This window comes from Centroberyx gerrardi, chromosome 3 (assembly GCF_048128805.1).
Source record: "Centroberyx gerrardi isolate f3 chromosome 3, fCenGer3.hap1.cur.20231027, whole genome shotgun sequence".
NCBI classification, from domain to species: Eukaryota; Metazoa; Chordata; class Actinopteri; order Beryciformes; family Berycidae; genus Centroberyx; species Centroberyx gerrardi.
This window is the reverse complement of record NC_135999.1, coordinates 16,269,273-16,293,432: the sequence shown is the minus strand read 5'-3', so window position 1 is coordinate 16,293,432 and position 24,160 is coordinate 16,269,273. Positions and strand designations below refer to the sequence as shown.

At 40.1% G+C, this 24,160-nt stretch overlaps 2 protein-coding genes across 2 annotated transcripts in view; both read right to left on the bottom strand.

Moving 5' to 3' along the window:
• tmem131l (transmembrane 131 like) overlaps positions 1 to 6,123 on the bottom strand; it is a 44,295-nt gene extending 38,172 nt beyond the window's left edge. Inside the window, exons 1-3 of the mRNA XM_071914464.2 lie at positions 5,960 to 6,123; positions 5,157 to 5,230; positions 896 to 939 (exon numbers count right to left, since the gene is read on the bottom strand). Of these exons, the coding sequence (XP_071770565.1) occupies positions 896 to 939; positions 5,157 to 5,230; positions 5,960 to 6,083 (242 nt within the window). The 5' untranslated portion in view covers positions 6,084 to 6,123. The remainder of the gene's footprint in view (positions 1 to 895; positions 940 to 5,156; positions 5,231 to 5,959) is intronic.
• A 1,803-nt stretch (positions 6,124 to 7,926) lies between these two features.
• Positions 7,927 to 23,434, bottom strand: mnd1 (meiotic nuclear divisions 1 homolog (S. cerevisiae)). Its single transcript, XM_071914501.2, has 8 exons — positions 23,226 to 23,434; positions 22,227 to 22,292; positions 20,609 to 20,666; positions 18,705 to 18,853; positions 17,315 to 17,389; positions 16,986 to 17,100; positions 10,780 to 10,824; positions 7,927 to 8,985 (listed from the first exon to the last, which is right to left on the bottom strand). Exons 1-8 carry the CDS (start codon positions 23,226 to 23,228, stop codon positions 8,879 to 8,881), a joined length of 618 nt encoding a protein of 205 aa, XP_071770602.1. The 5' UTR covers positions 23,229 to 23,434; the 3' UTR covers positions 7,927 to 8,878.
• Between the last annotated feature and the right edge of the window lie 726 nt (positions 23,435 to 24,160).

Below are 24,160 nucleotides of genomic sequence, written 5' to 3'. Positions count from 1 at the left end.
CTCCCCTGCACACCCCCTCACTCACGAACATAAACAACATAGCCTGCATACAGGGGAAGACTTTTAAAAGCCTTCTTTACAACCCTCAGTACTTCAACCCTGAGACCATACCATGCCATTCATCTACATGAATACAAAAACATACTGTCACCGCATAGCTGCAATGTGTTGTGCTAGTTTAATACACATGGTTTTCTTTATGAATTGCTTACATATTCAAGACTGTGGTATTAAATAAATGGGATAATTTGCAATACGGGCCTCGTATAATTTCTAGAAAAATATAGGCTATTCACATTGAAATCATGTGGTGTTACATTCAAGATTTTGTAAAAATTCATTCCCAAGATACACTTCCTACAACAACAATTCTGGTCTATACTACAGTACAATATCATTCTTCAGCAATGCAGAGGTAGGCCTATTTTCCATTGTGCTGTTCACAAACCAAACCCACACTCAGCTGTCTACTCTATACTTAGGAGATGAATAAAAAAAAACAAAAAAAAACAACTTCACTATGATGCGTGTTACATCCACTTTTCGGTTGGCTTTTCTGGCAGTGATGCGGTCTGGTGGGAGGTCTCTTCCTATTGCCGAGTGCCACTCATGAATACCATGCGATCTGACACAACTGGTGCTGTGCATTTCTGACTGTTGCATGTCTGAGTGTCTTTCTCAGGATGATGTCTGAATTTACAGATTTATATGTGTAACACTGTGTATGATATGGCAATTAAGTGTTCTAAATTGCTTTATTCCTTTTCATCTGGGGTTGCTGACTGTCATGAATGTGAAATACAATACAAATGTGTGAAAAAACAAAACAAAACATTGGTGCAGTTTCATGTTGTTCCTAAAGAAGATGAGCTTGAGTACAATAACAAGGGCATACCTTTCTTCCAGTGGAAGACCATCTTTTCTTCGCTCTTTCTCCACCTAAAAAGTGAAGCAAACAACATGGTCAAAATTACAAACTGCAAATTATTTATTCTGCATTCAAACTGTAGCCTACAAAAACGTCATATCAGTCGGCATCATGGGATGTCAGTCTACTGCCTACTTGCTGCCATAATGATTTTCATAAACAAGAGGTTCAACCATTCGATGTGCATTGATACACCAACAATAGCATTGTGATAAATCTGATAAATAGCATTGTGCAGCCATTTTCAATATTTTATTTCAAAATATCTAAGAGATTATATTTTGCATAAAGTACTGAATACAATTCCCCTGTAAATGAATAGGACGGCAATCAGAGAACTGGAATAGTCCAGGGCGTTACATCTTTTTCTCCCTGACGGACAGTAAGAAGAAAACTTTTGCTTATTCACTATTTTATCTTCATTAGATCAAGAAGATTCAAGAGGAGCAGGTGTACAAGCATATAGGCTGTGTGTGCATCCATTTTGGCAGACTTTTCAACATCCGTTTTGTCTTTGCTGCCACAGTAGGCAAAAGTTGGGAAAATTCAACTCTTGTTGCCAAGTTCCAGCTGCAGGCACAGTAGGCGATGCTTTCTGCCAGCGCTGGCGGCGTTTACTGTTGTTCTCCTAATGAAAACTATGAGCATCCAGTTTGTCGTCTACCACTTATTGCCACAATGTGAATGCAGTATTACTGTATTGCAGATGAATGACTGTAAAATGTTTCTTATTGGTAATCTGACTACAATCTATGCAACAGCACCTGAGTACCAACAGGGCTGGTGAAATAGTGATTTTCAGCATGATAATCTTTAGCCTGAGTTCAGGTCTTGATAATGAATTACTAATTGGGGTTTAAGAAGTCAAAACATTAGCCTGTGTAAGGCTAAACCAACCCGATCCATAAAGACTCAATTTTCCAGCTATCTCCCCTAAGAAGATTATACAGGGATGTCTCTACTTTTGCAGAATAACAAGCCAACTTATTTTATACTAAATTATTCCCTTTTAAATTAATGATTAAGGTTTTTTTTTAGAAGCCTGTGATTTATTACACACTTTCATTTCTTTCAGAATTCCAGATCACAAGCGGCTGCAAATGTTTCAGATGGTGTCCAAGTGTGTTTTTGCTAAGTATCGAGGTTTTTGTAAGGAAAAACATTTTTACATTCAAAACATAATTTAATTCATTATGTGCTTAATGTTATTTTCAAATTAAAACACAATAGAACACATACAGGGTGAAATCAAGATGTGTAGGACAGTAGGCCTACATGAAAACGATAAACAACCAACAAGCACGCAGGCAATACTATTTACTTCCATTGAATGTGGTTGAATGTGGCTTGCCATGTAGGTAATCCTGTACAACACTGCTGTACTACACTGTTAACTACAGCAGAGTAGGCTATGTGCACCATGCGTGGGCCACAGAGATAAACAGGAACTACCTCCCAAGCCTCGGTCTCTCCAAACGTAGAACATACGGTTTCCATAGGAACAATCTGGGGCCTTCTGGCTGTAGCATGGCTTCATGACCATACCACAAAACAACCCAAACTGAGGAGTGCTGCGAATATACCGGCTTTCTGTGCAACACTACACTGGAGGTTACTGTAGATCATGATCTGTCATGCACATTATCTCATCTCTCTCCCTTCTTTCCTCATGCTCTCCATTGCATACTGTCCAATTAAGCACCAAGACAAATGTGCACCTTTAAGAATGTTGAATTGTATTTGTACAATTAAATAAAAGACACCTTGATATATATAGATTGTATAACATTATCAGGGCTCTTAAATACAACCATTTTAATTTCATATGTGACCTAAATTTGAACTGTGCTGACTAGAAATCAAATTTGAGCACAGATATGGCTGCAAATAGCTGCTTCTGGTTGCAGAAAAGAAAACCCTTTCTGGTCATCTACCCTATTCTAACCAATCAAACTTCAGCTTCACTTTGCAGAGCCATTCTTTCAACAGCAGCTGCATAAGCAGCACTGCTACACCATCACAATGTTACAAGACGATTCGTTAAGCTCCAAGACTATTCATGCAACTCTGAGAATTTTGTTTCAAAATGAATCAGAACTAGAGGCAGTTATAGTGCCTGTAGGCAGTTAAAGTTATAAATTTATCCTTGTTTCATTATGCACTGTAGCCTATATCCCCAAGCCTTTTTAATGGTTTGAGTGAGAAAGACAAAATAGATTTCACTGCAAGTTAAGCACAACATTGACAGAACATGTCGTTTCTGCTTGTTACAACAGGTTACCTTATGGTTGCAGACATTTTGAACTGGAAGCAGGGGTTTTAAAGTTTGATGACAAGAGTCCATATATAAACAAAAACCTGTTCATGGAAATCAAAAATACTTTGCCTTAAGTGTTGGACACTTGTTATCATATTCATTAGTGAATGTCAACACTGCTGATGGCTTAAATCTTACAATGAAAGAGATGGAAAACTTCAGTAAACCAAGGGACAATGACTGTGCATTGGAAACGACCTACTTAGATGTACAGCCCATGCAAACACATGATGGGCAATCTAATCATAAACACAGAGCATGTCAGTATGGAAAAAGTCACAAATAGAAGAATTGTCATAATGAATGTGTAGGGGCAATGACATTTGTCCCACATTTCAGAAAGAAAAAAAAGAAGCTGAAGCAATTTACATTTTTTGGGGTCCCTCTGACTTTTTGAGCCTTAACAGTTAAGAGCCCTGATTATTCTCACAAACTCTGCTCAGCTGTGATCCCTGCTGCCCAAATTGACCAATTTGACTTTTACTATGAAGCCATGGGCACAGGAAACTATTGTTTGCAACATCACCTAAACGTGCACCCAGCAATATCCTCAACCCAACAGGCTGACTACCAGCACTGGATTACAGAAGAAAGAAATCCCGGCCATGCTCTATTTCACACAGCCTATGTAACTGAGACAGTCACTCCAATCACCCCACCCTTCCTAAACATGACACCTAACAATGTCAACAATTCTAGCATCTGTCCATTGGTCTGCAAGGTGGGGATGTATTTGGTGAGTAGAGAAAAACAACACTAACACCTGATGCACTTTACCTTTTTTTTTTTTTTTTAAATCCTCAATATCTGCCAATTATATTCAATGCTGAATCAACTGCCCCTGTGTTATCTTTGGCCTGAGAATGTGCATAGTAATTGTGTGTGCAGACTGCAGAGCTCAGTGAGGGAAAATATAGCCTAGATTTTAAGACACAGAATGTCAAACATAGCATGTGGAGAACCAAATCTACTATTCAAGTATGCTTTTTGGGATAGGAGGACCTGTCTGTATAAGTCTAAAGTTTCACAAAAGCCTACTACTCATCCTTGAAAAATATGAACATAAACTTTTACTTAAGTTAGTTGGGCCTACTGTGCATTATTATTATTATTATTTTTGTTTAACTTATTTTTTAAAGCAACCTAATTATCAGGTCATTCACATGCATTTGCAAAAGACTTGCTAATGCCATCATCAGGTTATTCACATCTATTTACATAAGACTTGCTAATGCCACACCCCTTCAGGTAACATGACAGTCAGCTGGTGACTTCATGACAGGTTATCAGTAAACACTGGAACTGCTGCAATTTGTGCTTGTCTCTCTCCAGGATTACATAACGCAGCCTACTAAGAAACATTCCTGCAGAACCTTGCAGGGCGGCCCTCCTAAAAGTGTGTAGGAGGCTGCAGCTCAGACCCACAACAAGGGTGCATAATCAAATAAGAATTCATGCAAATAAAAGGAGCAGCAGAGAATTGCAAAGTAGTAATCAACATCCTATGACAACCTCATGCCTAACGTGCTCTCGCTGTACTACTGCCTGAAGCTCTCAACAATGGACACCATGTACAGAATAAGAAAATAACAAGCCACATGGCAGGTGGCGCATGGCCACCTCTTCCCGCCCTGATTTCAGAACCGTGCTGCTTGGATTCCTTCGTGAGATAACTGGTAACTAGTTAACTGTGATATTTGCACAACTGTAGGATCACAAAGTCGTGGATTGTCACTAATCTTTCCTTGAGTAGGCACATGCACAATAGGCTGCAAAGTGGAGCCAAACACAATGGATGATGCACTGACTATACACGTGCGAGTGTGAATGCAGTTTTGGGTGATCAATGTTTTGAACATACCCTCAACCCCCCTCCATACAAATACAGCCAAAGAGAAATTATATAATTACCTGAACTGGGACTAATGGATCTGCTTCTTCTGGTTGCCAGACCTCAACCACGCTGGTGGACATTTGACTCAGAGCTTGATAGGGACAAGAAATGAAGCAACAGTGAGGTGTTGCGTTGCAAATTGGGCAACAAGGTAAACACCATCTATAAGAAACACATCGGCTTCTGGCTTCTGACATTGCTAATTGTAAGTCTTTAGTACTACTGCTGGTCAGTGCAAATGATTGAGCTGAGATAGCTTGGATGATAAACAAAACCGAAAACAGAGAAAATGACTTCGGCTCAGCGGGCTGACAAAGGCTGTTCGATTAGCTAGTAGCAATAAGGTTAACGTTAGCTCGCAGGCTAACCAACTTGTAAAAACACATCTCTCCAACTAACGCCCGTTTAACCTACAAAAGCTAACTACATTTATTCATTGTGTAACGTTATTACACAGATAACCTCAGCTGGGATAGAGCCCTTTGAGGTCCCGACACGACTTTACAGCCTGAATATCCTTATGATGAACCAAACAGCTCAGAGACCTGGCAGCTAACATGAGCTAGCTGGCTGACAAATTGGGCAGGTAGGCTAACGTTCGCTACAAGCTCAAGCTCTCACTTAAGTTACTGTAAATCGAAATGTTATGACTGCAGTCAGAACAATTTACGTCCATTTTATTTTATAAGGGTGCCGTGGTTGGCCAGCCTAGCTCACCATCCTTTATTCCATTAAGACTCGTCTTTGCTGTCAACTCAACCTAGCTACATTTTTGCAACGGGTGTTTCTCTCTGAAGGAAAAGTAGCAACGTTTACAGACCTTGCAACTGAGCCCCTCCATGCTGTACACAAGGTAAAAGTAGTTGTAGTATTCCTAGTAGTATATTAATCCACGTTTTCCTGTGACAGTGGCTGCCTTGTTGAAAGTCCCGTAGCCCCGCCATGCTGCCCTCTCAGCTAGCAGCCTGCCTTGTGTTTCGCTGCGTTTGTCTTTCTTTCTCTCAGCAGCAGCAGCTCCCTCCCTCTCCCTCCCTGCTCGAGCCCGATGGCTGCAATACATTGTGCAGTGAGGGCGCAGACTAGTGTCACACTTGCAACCAAAGCTGTTTACGTGTCTGTTGTTGAAGGTGAAGTAGACAAACTTTTAACTAAATGCATGCAGTTCGGATATTATTTGGGTATGCATACACAATGTACACTCTTGTATGCACGAATAGAATGTGGAATAATCCACTGATCTGGTAGAAATGGCGAACAGTTTTGTTGATCCTACTTTATGACTTTATGAAAATAACACAAACTATGCGTCAATTATTAAGTGGTCTACTGTCCATCACATCCATATCACATGTTAATCTAAAGCAATGTTCCTAAGTATGTTTGAGGGGCCTATAGTTTAGGTTAAGTGAAAGTTTTTAGTTTGCATATTTATTGCACTATATGGCATTCTTAAGAGGGAAACGTTTCAAGCAAACAAGCAAACAAGCTGGTACTACTTACAGCCTTCAAGTTAGGGGTGGAGTCAAACTATGTGCATGGGCTTGGGAGCCATAACATTCAGCATGTCAGGCTCATGAATCACAGTTCAGACAGGTTGGGCAGGTAGACACATGAATATACACTCAGGTTATTCTCCTGTGGGTGTGACACTCCCTTACAAAGCTGCAGCCAGGCATGTAGAATATTTATTTTGGATCACTATTGCTTCAAATGACACTACTATACTTCTAATCAGTAGCCTAGGTTTTCCAGGATACATATTTTGAACAGCACATTAAATTTGTCTATATATTTGAATACGTAATTGTTAACTCTAACATTTGAATCAGCATGTTATTATTTAGTAGGAGGTTGAACTGTTACCCCCTTATCTTCACCTACTGGTGCCAATAATAACATTGGTTTAGATATTTGCACCTACTGGTGCAAATAACTAAATTAAGTGTTAAGGAGCACTACAAGCGGGAAAAACTTAATGGATAGACAATTCCAAATATCAAATGACTCAACAATTCACCATTCAACAACGAATCAATATTTAAAGTAAAGTTTGGATACTTACTTTTCATTTACAAAAAAGTGCCAGAGGGTGATTGGCACAAAATTAGCGTGGAGCATATTTGAAATTTAAATCTGGACAGATGGCATGTGACATCACCAGCTTTTTTTTTTCTACAAGCATTGGCCCAGTCAGCTTGGTCAGTGGATCTCAAACTTTTTGGCTTGTGACCCCTTAAAACGAAGTGATGCCTACTTGCAAACCCCATCATAGGCTGCATATGCAGAGTGGTGGACAGTTCAACCAAATAATGATTTTCCCTTTTCAGGTTGTTTTGATTATCAGAGGAGAGGCTGAAAACTAGTATTTCAGAAGCAAAAAAAAACAAAATAGAAAAAAATCTGACAAATTACACATAATAATAAATCTGTATAGTAGAAATGTTTTCCCCCTATCCCATAAATTATCTCACAACCCCTGGTGGGGTCCCAACCCTCAGTTTGAGAACCACTCAAGTAGGTCATTGAGCAAACACAGAAACACCTGAAATTCTACTACCTATTGTGTGTCTAGTTTGACGAAAAACAGCCAGATGCTTCAGGCAATTATAATATTCATTCTGGACATGTCACGGCAACAATGGTCCTCACCGGTTTTTTTTGTTCATACAGAGAGTGTATAGCACAGAAAAAATGCTGTGTCCTTTTGTGAAAGATTTTGCAGCATTCCACTGGCAACAGATAAAGGAATGCATTTACTCATTGCTTGGCATGCATCCAGTCAATTGGCAGTTTTAAGCAAATGAAAACACTTAAAAGTAATATTAAAAGCCTACTGTAGCTACATTTGGACACTGCAAAACAATAAGTTTTAGAACACAGATATATCCAAAAAGAAAACTGCCTGTACAACTCACCAGGTGATTTTATTTGCAACAAAACTGGGAAAATAGGTTCTTTCTGATGCTGCCACACAACAGTAAATGTACATTAACATTTATGGTACTCAAAACATAGCATATCCTAAACATATCCACTGTGAAGCCTTTTTGTGGACTAAGAGGACTGGATGTTGTTAAATGGCAGGTAAGAGCAGTCAGTTCAGATGCCACAGCAGGAGATGCAGTGCATGAGCTTTTTGTTTTCCTGGCAACAATAAAAAAAAAGGGAACATAGAAAGATAAAAGAGCCCAAACATTTGATTCATAACAATCTGTTTAAACCATATAAATGAGATCATTGGCAAATATACTGATGTTTGTAGTGTTTGTGATTCCTTTCACACATCTGTGTGTGTGTGCATGGGTTCACACGGTTGGGGGCTGCTCATTTCCATCACCAACTTGGGGCTCAGTTTTCATTCAAACAGGTGTCCCAAGCAGGCTGCTAGTTTGTGTGCATCACAGAGCACCCCCCCCCACCCCCCCTTCACCCCTCACAGCCGCTAATGGCGAGCACAGCGCCTTCTCTGGTTCCATCACAGCAACAGATCCACTGGCGAAGTCCCTCTGCCCCAGCACAACTGAGGTTATAACAGATATCCTTCCTTAATCAAAGCCCACCCCAGGCCATAAATATGAATTCCAGTGCATTTATTCTCATTCTAATTCACAGAACATAAGCTAATATAGCTGAGACAAGGTTTGTAAGCTTCAAACTCAAGCTTCAAAATACTTATTTGTCCTTGGTCTTAGCGGTGCTCGCATCACATCACCATGAACTGTGGTAGAAAGGCTGCTGGTCAGTCCATGTAGTCGAAGTCCTCAGGTATCCCAAAGGCTTTATCAATGCGACTGTCATCAAAGGCAAACTTCCTCTTTGCCCATGACTTGATAGCAAAAACATTGTCTGAAAACAGAAATCAAAATCTCTGGTTAAAAAGTAGAAATACATTAATGTATCTGCCCCCCCCCCCCCCCCCCCCCCCCGAAATATTATAGTGCCAAGCCTAATTTATGATGTTGAATTTGCAATGTGGAAAACCTTTCTAGTGAAGATGACAAACTACAGTCATAAGATAGTACATCATCCATCATTCATACTTCAATGGTAGTCCTACTGTACTGCAGTCAGAAGTGGGATAATATAATAATACAAGTAGCCTAGATGACCTAGATGAAAAGTGACAATAGCTTATTTTACTCAGTTGATGACAAATCTGCTAAAACCAGTTCCTTTTTAAAGGTGACACATGAGACACATTGAAAAACCCATTCCCCCCCAAAATTTCAAATGACAAACATTTTCCATTCCAGGTGTTGCAAATGGCTGAATTCAAAGTGTTTGATGTGTCACCCAAAATAACAGTAAATCACCCATGCAGGCCAAGTAAATACAAATAGCTTTCCCTACATTACCTCCTGTCTTATATCAGAAACTGAAGTACATGACTTAAGTCAGTAAACTCTGAATCACAGTATTAATCATGATGCTTATCAGTAAACTCCTGTAGGAAAACATTCACCTGTACTACGATTTCTATTTCGATGACAATACACAATTCAAATGTAATGTGTGTCTAAGTGTGTGAGACAGATTAAATGTGTCAGGGCGTGTGTCAGTGTCAAGGCTGCAGGTTAAAGCTGAGGTCATTTGCTGTAACAGGATAGCTGGTATGTAAACACTAACCCCTTGCTAACCACTACCTAAAGACTCAAACATGACAGGCCCTGCTGGTTACCATGATCACCAAAAGGACAGCTGTCTCCAAGGTTACCACTCGGGTCATATAGGGCACACAGAGAGCCTAGGTGCTGAATGCTGGGAGGTGACATGCTTAACACTGAGGTGGCCTTGGAGCTGCAGTTTGTGAGCGAGTGTTGTAAAGAGTAAGCAATGGAAAACGCCCTCCCTCAAAGATTTCTGAAATAAGTTCTGTTGAGATTAACCACTGATCAAAAAAGTTGAAAATATACAAAAGCTACCAAATGCTCCCGAGATCACATCTGAAATCTGTGAGTTGGAAGAGTTGGAAGTACTCTGTTGGGGGCTAATGTGAAGCAAACCGCCATAATGTGTTCTCTCCCTGGCATGACAAAGAATGAATAAATAGTGAATAATAATTACTGTGCTGCATCTCCAATTGCTGACATAGATGTCCAATACATCCTTGTGCACAGCAAAATTTAAGACAATACTTCAACTCCAAATTTGACCAGATTAAACACCTGAAAAATGCGAAAATATTGGAAAACATGAACTGGAATACACAGGTAATGTATATGCCTTAAAACATTAAAGTTTTAGACAAACCAGTTTCTTGTGGCTGAAATTCCCCCACCACCGACCATGTAACATAGATGATGATAACTCTAAACTACCAAAGACTGGTAGAAACTCAGTACAGGGGTCATAAACTGTGAAAAATGTGAAAAGCTGATTGCGATGCCTAATCAAACTTTTGTTCATGATGATGTAGTATATATCAGAGGCACCTTTCCTCCACCTCCATTTGCATTTTTGAAACCAAAATGATCTGTCACCACAGCTAGGTGTGACAGCAAGCTCTTGTCACTGTGCAAATGTGTTTTTGACCTCTACAGTGTTGACTCTTCCTAACCAACTTAACCTAATAACCTTTATGCCATCTGGCCATCTGCTCATGTTACATTTGTATGTATTTAACTAGGTAAACTGACTCACCTGTCCACCTGGAAACAGCATCTTTTGCTACGATGTTTGACTTTCCTGCAAAACAAAATTTGTGATCAACACATGCAGCATACAATATGCACAATGTATGAAAGAGTGACATTCAAGGGTGCATGCTGACTTATCAATTAATTGTGACATTATCTGTCCAATGGAGAGAAAATAGTCATTTAATTGTATGTAGTCAGTGGATTCCTGAATTTCCCCAAGGGGATTAATAAAGTGATATCTTATTTTATTCATTCAACTGTAATGTAATCCCATTTAGTCAGAACAGACTTGCATAGATGCTTATGACAAGGCATCAGCACAGACCTGTGATGAGAAACTTTCAAGACAACTACAGAACATGGAACAACGGCATTTAAATAAGCTTATCAGTTAGATGACAAATAATACTTCAGTACAGTGTGAAAAGATACTATGACTATACTAAGTGGAATGTTACATAATGTTACAGATTAAGGGAAAACACACAGGATGTCATAAGCCAATTTGTATTGCAAATGTATACAGCATGTCCTGTTTACTTGGAGCCTTATTTCATTGGTGACTCATGTTTATGAAACTGATTCGCATATGCAAAATCGGCCAAATATGTGCTTGAGAGGAAAGAGAGAGTGGAAAATGTTTTCTGCAACTAACATCAATCCAGTACATTAAACAAAAAGAATGAAACTGGCATAAAATGCTTCATACAAGACATCAAGAATATTGGTAAACAAGGGAGCTGCATATGTAGCCGGCAGCCATTAGGATAAGTGAAGTGGTAGTTCAATGGATAATCCTTTTTTAAAAAGAAAGAGTGGGCAGTCCCTAGACAAGCGAGCTACACATCGCTTCCTGAGACGGAGCTGAACAATGTGCTCTAATCGGAATGCACACAACCGTTGAGCGTTACGTTTTATTGGTTGCCAGATGTGTCACTCAAACAAGGGTAGGCAGCGTCATTAAGTTGCTAAGCACCCGGAATTTACCTGATGCGCAACAACATGATGAATGTAAATATTGATCCCCACCGTTTGCACCAAGCAGGGGACGCAGCCACAAGTGAGTGTGGCCTCGTTTTGAAAGCCGAGCAGGTCGTCTGTTACTTGCAAAAAGATTTTTTACTTGTTGTACCATATATTATCAAGTTCTTCCCATAGTCTACATACATTTTTATGAATTCAATCAGCTATAACGTTCGCACCTTTTGACATTTATTCTCTCTCAACAATGACAAGATGAATCACAAAGAAAATGGTCCGATCACAACAACACCCGCCTCCTCAAAAGTCCCTTTGGCCAGGCAAGGCAGTCCTCCCTCCCCACCATGTATTTAAGCTCACAACTAGGTGGAGAGCTTCTATATATGTTGGTTTGTCCGTAAGGAGGACATATTTTGGGCATAATGTTTATTGACTTGTGTCTTGTCTTTTCGGAACTCTAAAGAAATGGTCTCCATTCACTCCAGTTGTTTTGGAGGAGCACTAGCAAACTCGCTCTGTGTTATATTGACATTGCATGTAACGCAAACACAGAAACTTCACCAGTGTTTCAACTAACATGAGGGTAGATGATGACAAAATTTTGAACTATTCCTTTAATGGATGACTTCCTCAGTCAGCTATAAATAGTACTCTGACTAACATCAGTCTTGTTGGCTGAGCGGACTGCGGCAATGCAAAATATTTTGCTGAGCGGGGGTTTGCAGTTTTATCCCCATTTGAGGTAAAGGCATTAATGCAATGTGGCTGGCTGTACATAAGTGATGCACGAATCAACTTTGATGTTCTAAAAGCTCTTTATAGTAGGCCACATTGTACACAAATAAGATACATCTTAGTTGTGTTCATTTTGTTAAATGATTACTTTTACTTTTATTACAGTTGTTTTTCAAACATAGAAAAGTGGATCAGAGCTGACAATGAGATCCTTAAGCATTCAACATCAGAATCAGAAAACACTTTATTCACCAATGCATATAAATACTGGAATTTTCTTTGGTGTCGATGGTGGGTGGTGAAGTCGTGCTCAATATGCAGTAGGAATACATTTGAAAACTGAAATTGTGGCCCTGGTTGAGTAGTGTAAATTCAATATGAAAATAGGTCCAAATGAAAGAAGATGATCCCCTACATCTCTCTCCCTCTCCCCTGCTTTCTAGCTGCATCTCTCCTTCCCTGTTTGTTTTTTTCCTTTCTTTTTTTCCAAAAGGGAATTAGTCAAAAGATAGAGTAAAGAGGCTTTTCTCCCCATCTCCGACATTTATGTGGATGAGGCTTTATTGCGGTGTGACCCTCCACCCTTTTGCTGAATAACAACGTCCAACTTGTGCAATTTCTGCTTCCCCATATATTGCCATGTCAGCCATGTGCATGACAAAACGCCTCTCTTAAACATCACTTAACTGTCTAATCTACAGACACAAGGTTGACACAGGGCTGTGCTTATATGGTATATAAACATTTGTAATATGTAAGTAAAACCAACATGTGCAAATATTTTCAGTGGAAATTACAGTGAGTGCTTTTAAAAGGTACCTCTGTTTACCCAAGTCTGGTTTTATGTGAAGCCCAAAGGAAGGCAAGTTAGGGCAGGTGAATGCATGGATCAATAAAACCCATGCTAAGCCGACCCAACCTTGAAAAACACACTTTTGATTCCATCTCTGACTTGAATGGACTCAAGTAGTGCATTGACTGACACGGCTTTTACAAAGTAGAACACATATTTTGCAGTCAAAAGACATTTCTAAATTCTTTATGGTTAATTAATTTGGTTGATCCACTTACACTTCTTTTCCTGAAAAAGCAGAAACTAAAAAACACAAATACACTAATGGTTAAAATAATGTGTGTAATAATGTTCTGGTGCCAAAGTGTCTCGACAGCCTGTTGCCTTGAGGACGCTTAGTGAACCCATGAATAGCAATCCCATAGACAAGAACATTGCTCACCAGGGAGAACAGGTCTGAGCCCATTATACATGCTCACTCCAACCCCCCTCTTCAGGAGTAGACATAACACAGTGTCCTACAATCTCTGCATAGCCACACACGGCTCTGGGAATACAATTAGTGTTTCATAGGGGGGGAGATGGTTATCTGCAACAAGACTGTGTGTGTGTGTGTGTGTGTGGTGTGGTGTACCTGGTAGTAAAATAGCTGTGAGAAGAGAGTGTGAAGTACTGTAGGCAACTGGAGACAGTAATGAAGTGGAAAAGACAGCACCGGAGATTGAAAGTGAGAGAATGCTTGCTCTCCTCCTCTCTCACTAACGATGGGTCTGTCTGGGGGATCTGGGTGTGTCACGCGTGTTTAGGATATGGATCTCATTATGCGACTTTCACAGCCCATCATGCAAGCTTAGGCAGAACACACACACACACATGGGTGAGGGATTGACATTTGGCCATGGCCTCAGCTTTCAGTGCTCAGGGGAGGGGCAGATCCAGTGGGGGTACAGGTGGGGGCATCTACTTTCACCAGATCAACACAGTCCGCTGCCACAAATCAGAGAGCTACTCCACAGACTCAACAGAAGAGTTCACGCAGAAGTCAAACAATTAATAGATCGGGGAGGCTCTGTATTCTAAGTATATATAGTACCCTGTATGCTAAGATAAACCTAAAATGCCAAGATCACATGACCAAAAAGCCTCCCAATAACATGATTCAATGCTTTGTTACCGGTTTTCTAATTATTTTTTTATATTTAGATGTATTAATATATTATATTTGGAAAAACTTTTACGTTTTCAAACAATGCAATCTATATACAGTATAATTCCAACAGCTGAAAATAAAACTCTGAACTTTCCTGGAGCTGGGGCTCCAACAGCTGTTGCAGTGATTAGGCTTGGCAGTGAGCGTATCAAAGGGCGCAAAGGCAGAGTTTCTGCTGAGGGACAGTAACAGTGCAGTTGTGTCTCTGGGACCACCAAAAACTTTTAAATAAATACTGCCATTTTGAATTTTAGCCTGTTATTTGTCATCCCTAGGCTGTTGTCATATCGCGGGTCTGTGTTTGCTATTCTAAAAACCTCGTTAGCATTGCTCATTGAAACCAAGCAGTTCTGCTAGCCCCAAGCTAAAAATGCTAACAATCTGTTTTTTTGCTTAGCAGAAAAACCAATACAGAATATTCATACATGTGACAGCGGCAGAGGTGAAAAATTAGACTCAAGTGTCAAGATATCCCTTTAACATTACACGAGCCAAACTGAAGTTCATTCACACTGCCATTTCCTTCTCAGAGGACAAGAGGGTCATTTTCTGGTTTACTGCAACTCTGATCTGATCTGATCCCAGTTCACTTTGCATTCACACTTTCATCTAAATTAAGGATCCAGCTCCTTTATGGCTAATGAATAATACTTGTGCCTCCTGATGTGAAAGAGGTTACATCAAAATCATAAGACAAATTTGGCCTTTACTGAATTTAATTGGCTTAATCACAGGATTACTCTAACGTTTACTTGAACTGGTCAGATGAGCCACAAAACCTACTTAAGTTCAAATAATTTCAAAAGATCTAATAATTACTAGGAAACAAGACAAATTGGGAAAAATCCAGAATATGCATAGAAAGGTAATCAAAAGGGAATCCCCAAAAAATAGTTCAAGGCACTCCATCTCTTTCTAAAAGTTAAAAAGCCTCATTCAAATAATTACTGTCTGTTTCTTTAACATGAAAGTGTCTTATTTGGACTAAGAGTAGTCCTTAGTAGATTAGTCCTGTTTGAGAATTACTTGCCTGCATGTTCAAATGACTATTGTTAGTAGGGATATAAATGTCATGTTGCCCTAAGAAATGACAGAACTGTGTGTAGCCTGATCGCTTAATAGGGATTCCTGGTGGCATATTGGGAGATGAGAGTAAACAGACCGGATAATTTAATGACACCATAAGTCACATGGCTACACAAAGTAACACACACGCAGCTATCACACAGACCGGATAATTTAATGACACCACAAGTCACATGGCTACACAAAGTAACACACACCTCTATCACACAAAAGTGCCGACAGATAGAAGACTGCGACATACACACAATGCAGTGCAGTGATTTCTCTAACCCCACTAATAGCCGCTCGGTTCGTGCAGCCATACCAGAGAAGAGGTGTGTAAAAATAAACAGCTAATAAATCAGCCGTGGCCATTGGCGTTCCCTCCATGTTGTTAAAAGCTGTTAATCCCAACCCTCTGAGCTCAGAGGTCAGATGTTGTGATACAGGGTAACAGCTCGGTTTTAGAGCACAAGCTAGTAGAAGCAGCAAGACCAGATAGAAGAGGCCTCTGTTGCAGCAGTAAGAGCATTCAGAGTGTGTAGAATATATATTGCCACTTCCTAGTTATGTTTTTTCCAATGTGAGTGGGTGTTTTTGATTTGTGGCCAAGCTTGGTGCAGCACTGGATGTTGGATGTCTTCATTGGTATCATTTCCACTCTCTTTCCCTAGAAAGAGGGTGAAAAAAAATCCCTGAACACTTTATAGAATTTGTTAATGTTTGCCAAAGTCTTGTTATGCGTCTATAAAATATCTGACAACTTAATGTGTGAGGCCGCAGTGGAGCAAGCCAGCTCCCAAAGCACAATTTTGCATTTATGATCTAGTGTGGTAACACGCATGGTAATGAATTTGAATAGTATGGGAGCTACTTAACTGGTTTGTTTCTTGGACACCGCCCAACCCTCTCCACTGGACTTTTAATGAGACATCCTGACTGAGTGCCAAAGAAACCGCTGTCTGCCACCTGATGTTCCACTCCAGTACTCCATCTCATTCTTCTATTAATCTAATCTCATTTAAAACCCCATTCATTCTCAACTTAATTTTTGCTAGCATAGTGTAATGGCGGTTGGTGGTTTATTCTGTGTTGCTTTCAATGTGTTTATTCTGTGTGTCCCTGTATTATGTGACATTATATGAATTTTTATAATATTATAGGCGAACAAATACAAAGACCTCAAATAGAAATACAATTTATTGTGATATTTTTTGTGTGACCGATGAAAAACAAGACTAACGAGTCTAACAGCCCCGCTACGTTGAATTTTGTCTGCAGTCTAAATCCCTGCGAGCAACGTGATCCATCAAGTGGCGAACAGAGCGAGCGACCGACAATACCACCCTTGGAAAAGACTTGATTCATGCTTAAGCTTCCAACAGACTTTTTGAAAAATCAGCCAGGTTGTGTTTGTACTCACTTATCTCCTCAATTACTCCTGGGTCACATTCTCTGTACTTCTCTAACTCAGCTTGCAATTGGGCCCGCTCCTCTCTCAGAGCCTGCAACTCCTTCAGCAGAGAGCTTCGATCCTTCTACACACACACACACACACACACACACACACACACACACAAACACACACAGTTAATCTTTGAAAGATCAATTTCCTCAGTCATATTTATTCTCAGATAGCCATAAACCACAATTCATTTTATATAATTTCTTTCATTGAGAACTTATTAAAAAAAGGTATTTTTGTATTTTTTTCCCGTTACAAGGTAAGCACGAGTAGGTAAATGTTCTTACTGTATCTTGACGTCCCACTTTCGCTTTTTCAACCGCTTTCTGTAGAGATACTTTCCGTTGTTTTGCCTCAGAATGCTATAGAATAAAAGATACATTTGTAAATCACACCCCTACTCACCCCCCTCCCACATTTTGGCCTTGATAACCATACATGCTTTACAGAGCCTTATTTTCCTTCTTTTATGTCATAATATTAAGCACACAAATGTACACTGTTGTCTCTTAAATAGACAATGGCTCTTTAGGATCTAATGATCAACTGCTCTGGTATCTCAATAATGTCTTTCTATTGTTATGCTTATGGGATTATCACATATCATTTAGTCACAGATTGTTGCTTTACGGAATTTAACTTGTATCCCAGAAATCTGCGATAATCTGACAGCCAGCATTCTCTGAGTAGTCACCACCCTCTCACCATCTGTCTGCTGTGCAACAGGAGAGGGAAGTGGGTCATCACAGAAGGGGAGGAATTCAAACTTGCCGTAACACCAATTCTCTGACAAATGCCACTAAGGGCAACATGAGAGATTTTTAATTGGAATTCATAGTTAAATTTAATAATTACCACTTACAAGTATTCTTTTCAACTGGCAATTCTCACTTCACATTCATTAGGATACTGGGCGGCGTTATTCACCAGCATGTGTGTAAACAACAAAGGCTGGCATGAAACTGAGGCCACATCCACACTAATTTCGATCTCCGTCCACACGAGCGTTTCAGAAATAATCTCCGTCCATACTAACACGCCTGAAAACGCATATCACATGACCATTCACGTACACTGGGCATGCGCGTGCCGGTGTAAACAGGAAGCAGATTGTCTACTCTGCGGTTGGTTGCTTAGTTGCAGAAAATACTACGGAGGAAGAACAGCAATGGCGAAAAGTACGACCAGAGATTTCTTTGCTTGGACCGACGACGAGGCGGAACTGTTACTGAAAGTAACACACGAGTATAAGACGGTCAAGGCGGACGTCGTGACTGATAAGACCCAATCAGGAAGCGAACGTGGGTGTCTGCGTCATCGTTTTTTAAAAGTCTCCGTTTCCGCCCATCCAGACTAAAACGCAATCCCGGAGTTTTCGAACTAAAACGGGGTCAGCAGCGTTTTCAAAAGTCTCCGTTTTAGGGGTCCGAAAACGCCGGAGTAGTGTGGACGCTAGGCGTAAACGTAGCAAAAGTTATGCGTTTTAAAACGAAAACGTATTAGTGTGGATGTGGCCTGACACCAACTGCTCTCAAGACAGATATATCACTGAGGTTTATCCCTATGCTGGATACAGTGTGTTGTTCTATATTCACTATGATTCGTTTGGCAAAATCTGCAGCTTTTGAGGATATGTGAGGTCATGAGGGTCTCATATTAAAACCCCAGTGTTCTCACCTGTTTTTTCAACTCCTCCAGTTTGTGGTTGCGAGCGTGCAGGGCCTTGCTGGGGAAGGCCCAGTAGTAGTTGGATGTACCCACTCGTTCACAATCCACCATATTGTCATCCACGAGGCTCTGCAGGACGTCCTTCACAGACATGGGGGCTTAAGACAGCCGGGAGAAAAGAGCGCTCATTGCACATTACTGGTCCACATCCTTCATTTTGCATCATTACATTGCCTTTCCAGTGGAGTTGATTTGATTTGCGGATTGTTGATTTGATTTCTGGACCACTGATTTATGGTGGAGGTATGACCAGCAACAAGCTCGGCAGACCTTAGATTGATTCAGCAATATAAAATTTTGCTAGAGATCGATCTTTTGGGAGGTATAAAATTGCATCCTACTGGGGACTGTAAAATTACAGCTCAGCACCAAGTTTGCACTTCAGTGCTGTGTCCCATTTCTACTGTTACCAAGACGTTCTGCTCAAATGTTCACAAAACTAGACCATCTGCACACATCTGCAGCCTATTTGGCCATTTTACACTTATCTGAGTGAACATAGCATGGGGAGGGTGTAATAGAGCAAGAGTTACATCTTGAGCAGGATCGGTGGTGAAATGCGATATTCCCACACGTCTGCTCAGCCTATCCGCTGTAAAACTGAAGGAGCTTATCTGTTGTGTTAAGTGTTGAGCTGTGCCGAGTCCAGGGAGGATGTTGAACAGCATGGAAAATAAAAACAAACGCTCAGTATGGGCTAATCAAACTCTGCATGCTCACGATTTCAGCGAAGTCTTTTTCCACAGTCTTCAGTCTCTTTCCTGATCACATCTCTTGCATTGCTTTTTATTATTTTCAGCTGCAAACTATACCACTTCCTAATGGTTAACATTATATTATTACACTCGCCCTCCTTCCTTACTCCACAAGTCCCCACTCATTTCTCATTTGAGCTGAAAACATTCCCCTATCCCTCTCTCTCTCTCTCTCTCACTTTCTCTCCCCTTCTACAGTAAAATGTGCCCATAACACAGACTTTTGCTTCCCCCTCCCCCATTCGCTCAGTAACTACATCATGCCCAAGTAAGGGGTCAAAAACATGTGCTTTTAATCACAGTCCCAAGCAACCAGATCCAGTTTCACCAGATTAATGTTATGTCCACTTTTAAAAGAAGTCTTTCTTTTGTGCGCCCAAACACAACACATTTCTGTTCCTGTGTAAGGCCGAGAACTTTAAAAGCAATGCTTGTATTTTTTGCAAATTTTCCCTTGTTGCTCATTATGTAAAACTCTACTGTAAGGTTGAGGGAATGCAATTTACTGAAAAACCTAAACCTTTCAACAGTATTCTGCACTATGAGTTTACAGCCATTGGTAGGGCTAGTGCTGCTTGTACATTTACAAACTAAATACAGACTGGAATGGCAGTGGTGGTCCTGGTTGCCATGGTAATATTGTGGTCATGTCACCATGTTTTCACGAGTGCATAAGGGGGCATTGCCTGTTGATAATGACTGGATGCGCTTTGGGGAGAAAATTATGCTAATCTACTTAAAGTATGCAAGAATTATCTGGCTCCAAACATGGCAAATGTGAATTTTAAAGTCGTATGGTGTTTTTCTCCCAGAAAGCACTTAAGTGTCGCTCAGACTCAGCCCCACAATTATTTATTTATTTTAAGGGAAATGCTCTGTTCACTCACCTTTAGCATTTTTTATTTATTTGATCAGACAGCTGGAGGAGTATGGGAGGCACAGGCGAGAAAGACCGCACACATTTGGTTCCAGAGGCATCAAACTTAAACCACTTGACTAGCTGGGCATACGCAGCCCAGTCATTTAAAAACTCAGTGTTAAATCAGGTTTCACTTATAAAAATGTCCACCTTGTTTCTGTAGATGAATCGTTACTCACTTATGCCTTTTGTCTTGGGGGCGATTTTCTCAATGTCCTTCAGCTGAAACACATCTTTCTAGAAAGAGAGTGAGAGAGCATAATAAAGGATTTGAAAAGGTTTGATATGTGTACTTATGTGATAGTCGTTTTTATCGTGTAGACAAACATCAAAGAGAACAAGGTAAAAGGGGGCCTGAAACAAGGACATGAGTAAGCATATATATGGACCTCTAAAAATATAAGGACACATCGAATGTTTTGGTTTTATACTGTTATTGCCTTGAGATATGACATAATACCTCAGAGGTTATGGCTCCATTTTCTTTGTGCTACATTTGTAAAATGCAATACAAACTAGGAGTTTATTGCTTCTAACCCTAACCCTCTTATCACATTGTGAAATTACCCAACGGCTATGAGGTTAAAGTGCAAACTGCCGGCTTTAACTTGAGGGCATTTCCAGCTGCACTAGCTAATGAGCTAAAAAAAGAGCCATTTTTGTTGATGGTTCCCCCATTTCAGGGAGCCTAAATATCTTTGAACATATAAAGATCATATTTGTTATTTGCATCTACTAAAAAGTGTTTTCTTATGTAATCAAAAATTCTTCTGTGCAATGATTTCTAGAGGCTTGTAACCTTTAATTGCCGCCAGACTTGATGTTTTATTGCCAGGTTTCCTGTTCAGTCTTTTTTGTATTTCCTTGCATCTCTGATGATTCAACTGGGACTTCACTTGGCTCGAAATCACTGAGACAGTATGAAGTGCAAAGTTGCCTAACTGAATGTATACATGCAAGGACCAGAGTTATCAATCCAACCTAAAATCATCATGTTCCTTGTAAAGAACTAAAGACATGTGACAGACATGGGACTGAAAAACCTGTTTAATGGCTCATCACCAACATAGCTTAAATGCCATCAAATTACATCTGAAATTGTGTACAATACTTTTTTGTAAATTTTGATCCGTTTAGTTCAGGCAAATTTGGAGATTAGGTATTTCTACTTTTTAAAAATGAGTCTATGCTCAAAATTTACCCACCTCATCTTAACATTTGAGCTCCCATGTCTTGTCACAGTCTATGGTTAATCTCACTTTGCTAGGCTAGTTTACAATTTCTACAGCATAGCATAGCACAACAATGGTGGGTTTAAATGCAGTTTCTACAGATGAGTGTGCCTGAATGCGTTTATACAGTAGGCTATATGTTTGTGAGCATCTGTGTGTGCGTGTGTGCATGTGTATGAAAGAGAGAGAAAGACAGAGAAAATGATGTAGGCCTATTACTTTTAAGACCAACCCTAGTATCTGTTGCAAAACTAGAACATAAAAGCTCCTAAATCTCACTAGAGTATACTAGTTTATACAAGTGTACTACCCATTTATTTATTTATTGCGGTCGGTTACAGTGTGTTATCTTTTAGTTCCCTTATGAAGAGTGGGCAGCCTGAATCATTATTCCCCTAAATCAATATTCTCCTTTTTCAGAAAATAAACTGGAGAGATACAGAGCAGTAAGAAGTGTGATTAGCTTTTGAATCGATGCAGTCAAGGTAGAATCTGGACTCACAATAAATGGCTCACAGCGCAAAAGGCACCCTCATATCGTTTGCTCCACCTGTATCCAACTTACCGTTTCAAAGAAAATCTCCATCATGCGAGTTCTCTTCTCCTCCAAACTTAGTCCTTTCTTTTTTGACTGTAAAATTAAGGGAATGGTTAATGCAACCTAAGGCATAATTGCATAATTTCAGTGTAGGCATCTTATGCTACTGTTACACAGTAATAGCTTATTAAAGTATTTTTGATTGATTGATTGATTTCTTGGGCAGGTAAACACTGTATGAGGGATTGATTGATTCACTGATGGATTTTATTTCAGTCTCGTGCACTCAAAGTCCCCAGTCCACAAGTAAACAAGACATGATCTATACAGCACTTTGCAATATGCATGTATAACAAACATATTCCAAAACAAACATATTACACAAAGCACAACACTGTCAGTTTTTGCTGAAAATTTTGAATTTTACCACATAAACTAAACATTTCTGAAGCACATCTCAAGTCTTTCATAATCGTTTAACCAAAAGAAATGTGCAGAAGAAGTCATTTTATTATAAAGCTCACTCGGCTCATCGTTCAAAGGACAATAGAACATAAAATGAATTCCAATTTCAATTTCTTAGCAGACAAACTAGGTGTGCCACTGAATACTCCTGTTTAATAGTTAGCTAATGGGACTGACCATACTGGATGTTGATGTTGTTTGTGTGCGTGTGTGCGTGTGTGTGTTGGACATTGATGTTGTGCGTGTGCGTGTGTGTGTGTGTGTGTGAGAGTGTATGTGTGTATGCATGTCACATCACTTAACACTGAGTGACATGAAGTAACTTAACGCTAGGTCTATAATTGTGCTTTAAAAATATGGCAGCATGTGTGTAACTACCGTTAACATGGTAAGTTACTGCTGGTTAGTTCAGCTAACGTTAGCTAAATAGCTACGTTGCCCAACTGGAGGAGCTTGCTAACTTAACGCTAGCTTAGCCACGTTAGCCGGTAAGTTGACCTCACTTGTTTCTGTGCCTCTTTCACAACAACTCTAGGTTAACAAGTACATTAATTTGCTTACCATTTTACTGTGTAGAATAAGCAGCAACGTCCACTAATATTAGTGTGAGGAACTTGTGAGATGCCACCTGAACGCTGCTCTGCTCTGCTTTCACATCCAAACAAAACAGTAGCTTACTGAATTTCCCGCGGAGGCCTGTCACTGGTCTATGCTGCCTTCACTTGCTCTCGTCAGCTCCTACTTCCGATTACGGAAGGCGTAAATAGGAGTGGCCGCGTATAACAAACAGGACAAACTGTAACAAAAATAGTTTTGTGCAGATGTTGTTTTTCCAGAAGTCAAGGGGCACAGAGCAGCACAGCAGAATGAGAAAACACACACATCAGGCATGTTATTGACAACTATATTATTTATATAGAATGTCAAACAATAACATACAATAACAAAACACATCACTTTTGCCAATAATCGTTTGAGCTTCCATGCTCTCCCAAAACGTCACATCTCGGCTGCTCTTGTATCATAGAAAATCCCCACTTTCCCAGTCATGTTTACCAGCTTGTTGGGCAACATGCAACTCGTAATTCTCTCCAACGGAACGTGAAGGCAACATTGTTTTGACAGGGAGGAGGGAAGTTGTTTGACTTTATCTCATGATGTTCTGACGCCCTCTGCTGACTACAAAGGCAGCTTCTTTATATAGGCTACGGGACAGGAGTGGACAAGGCAGGACAGGCCTGCACTGTCAAATGTACAGATTTCTGCAGGCCTACTACTGTACATGAGAGACCTAACAATATAAAAAAGGACATCAGTTATGGGATGCTGTGCAGAGTTTTTCCATGGGATTTTCCTGCACTGATGCTGGAGACACTGGAGACTCTAGGGAGAAATACCAAGCCTCCAACAGAAAAAAATCCTATACCAGTATACACCATATTAATTGTTAGTCATTTTTCTGCAATAAATGCCAATTTCTTCCAATTTGCATGGAG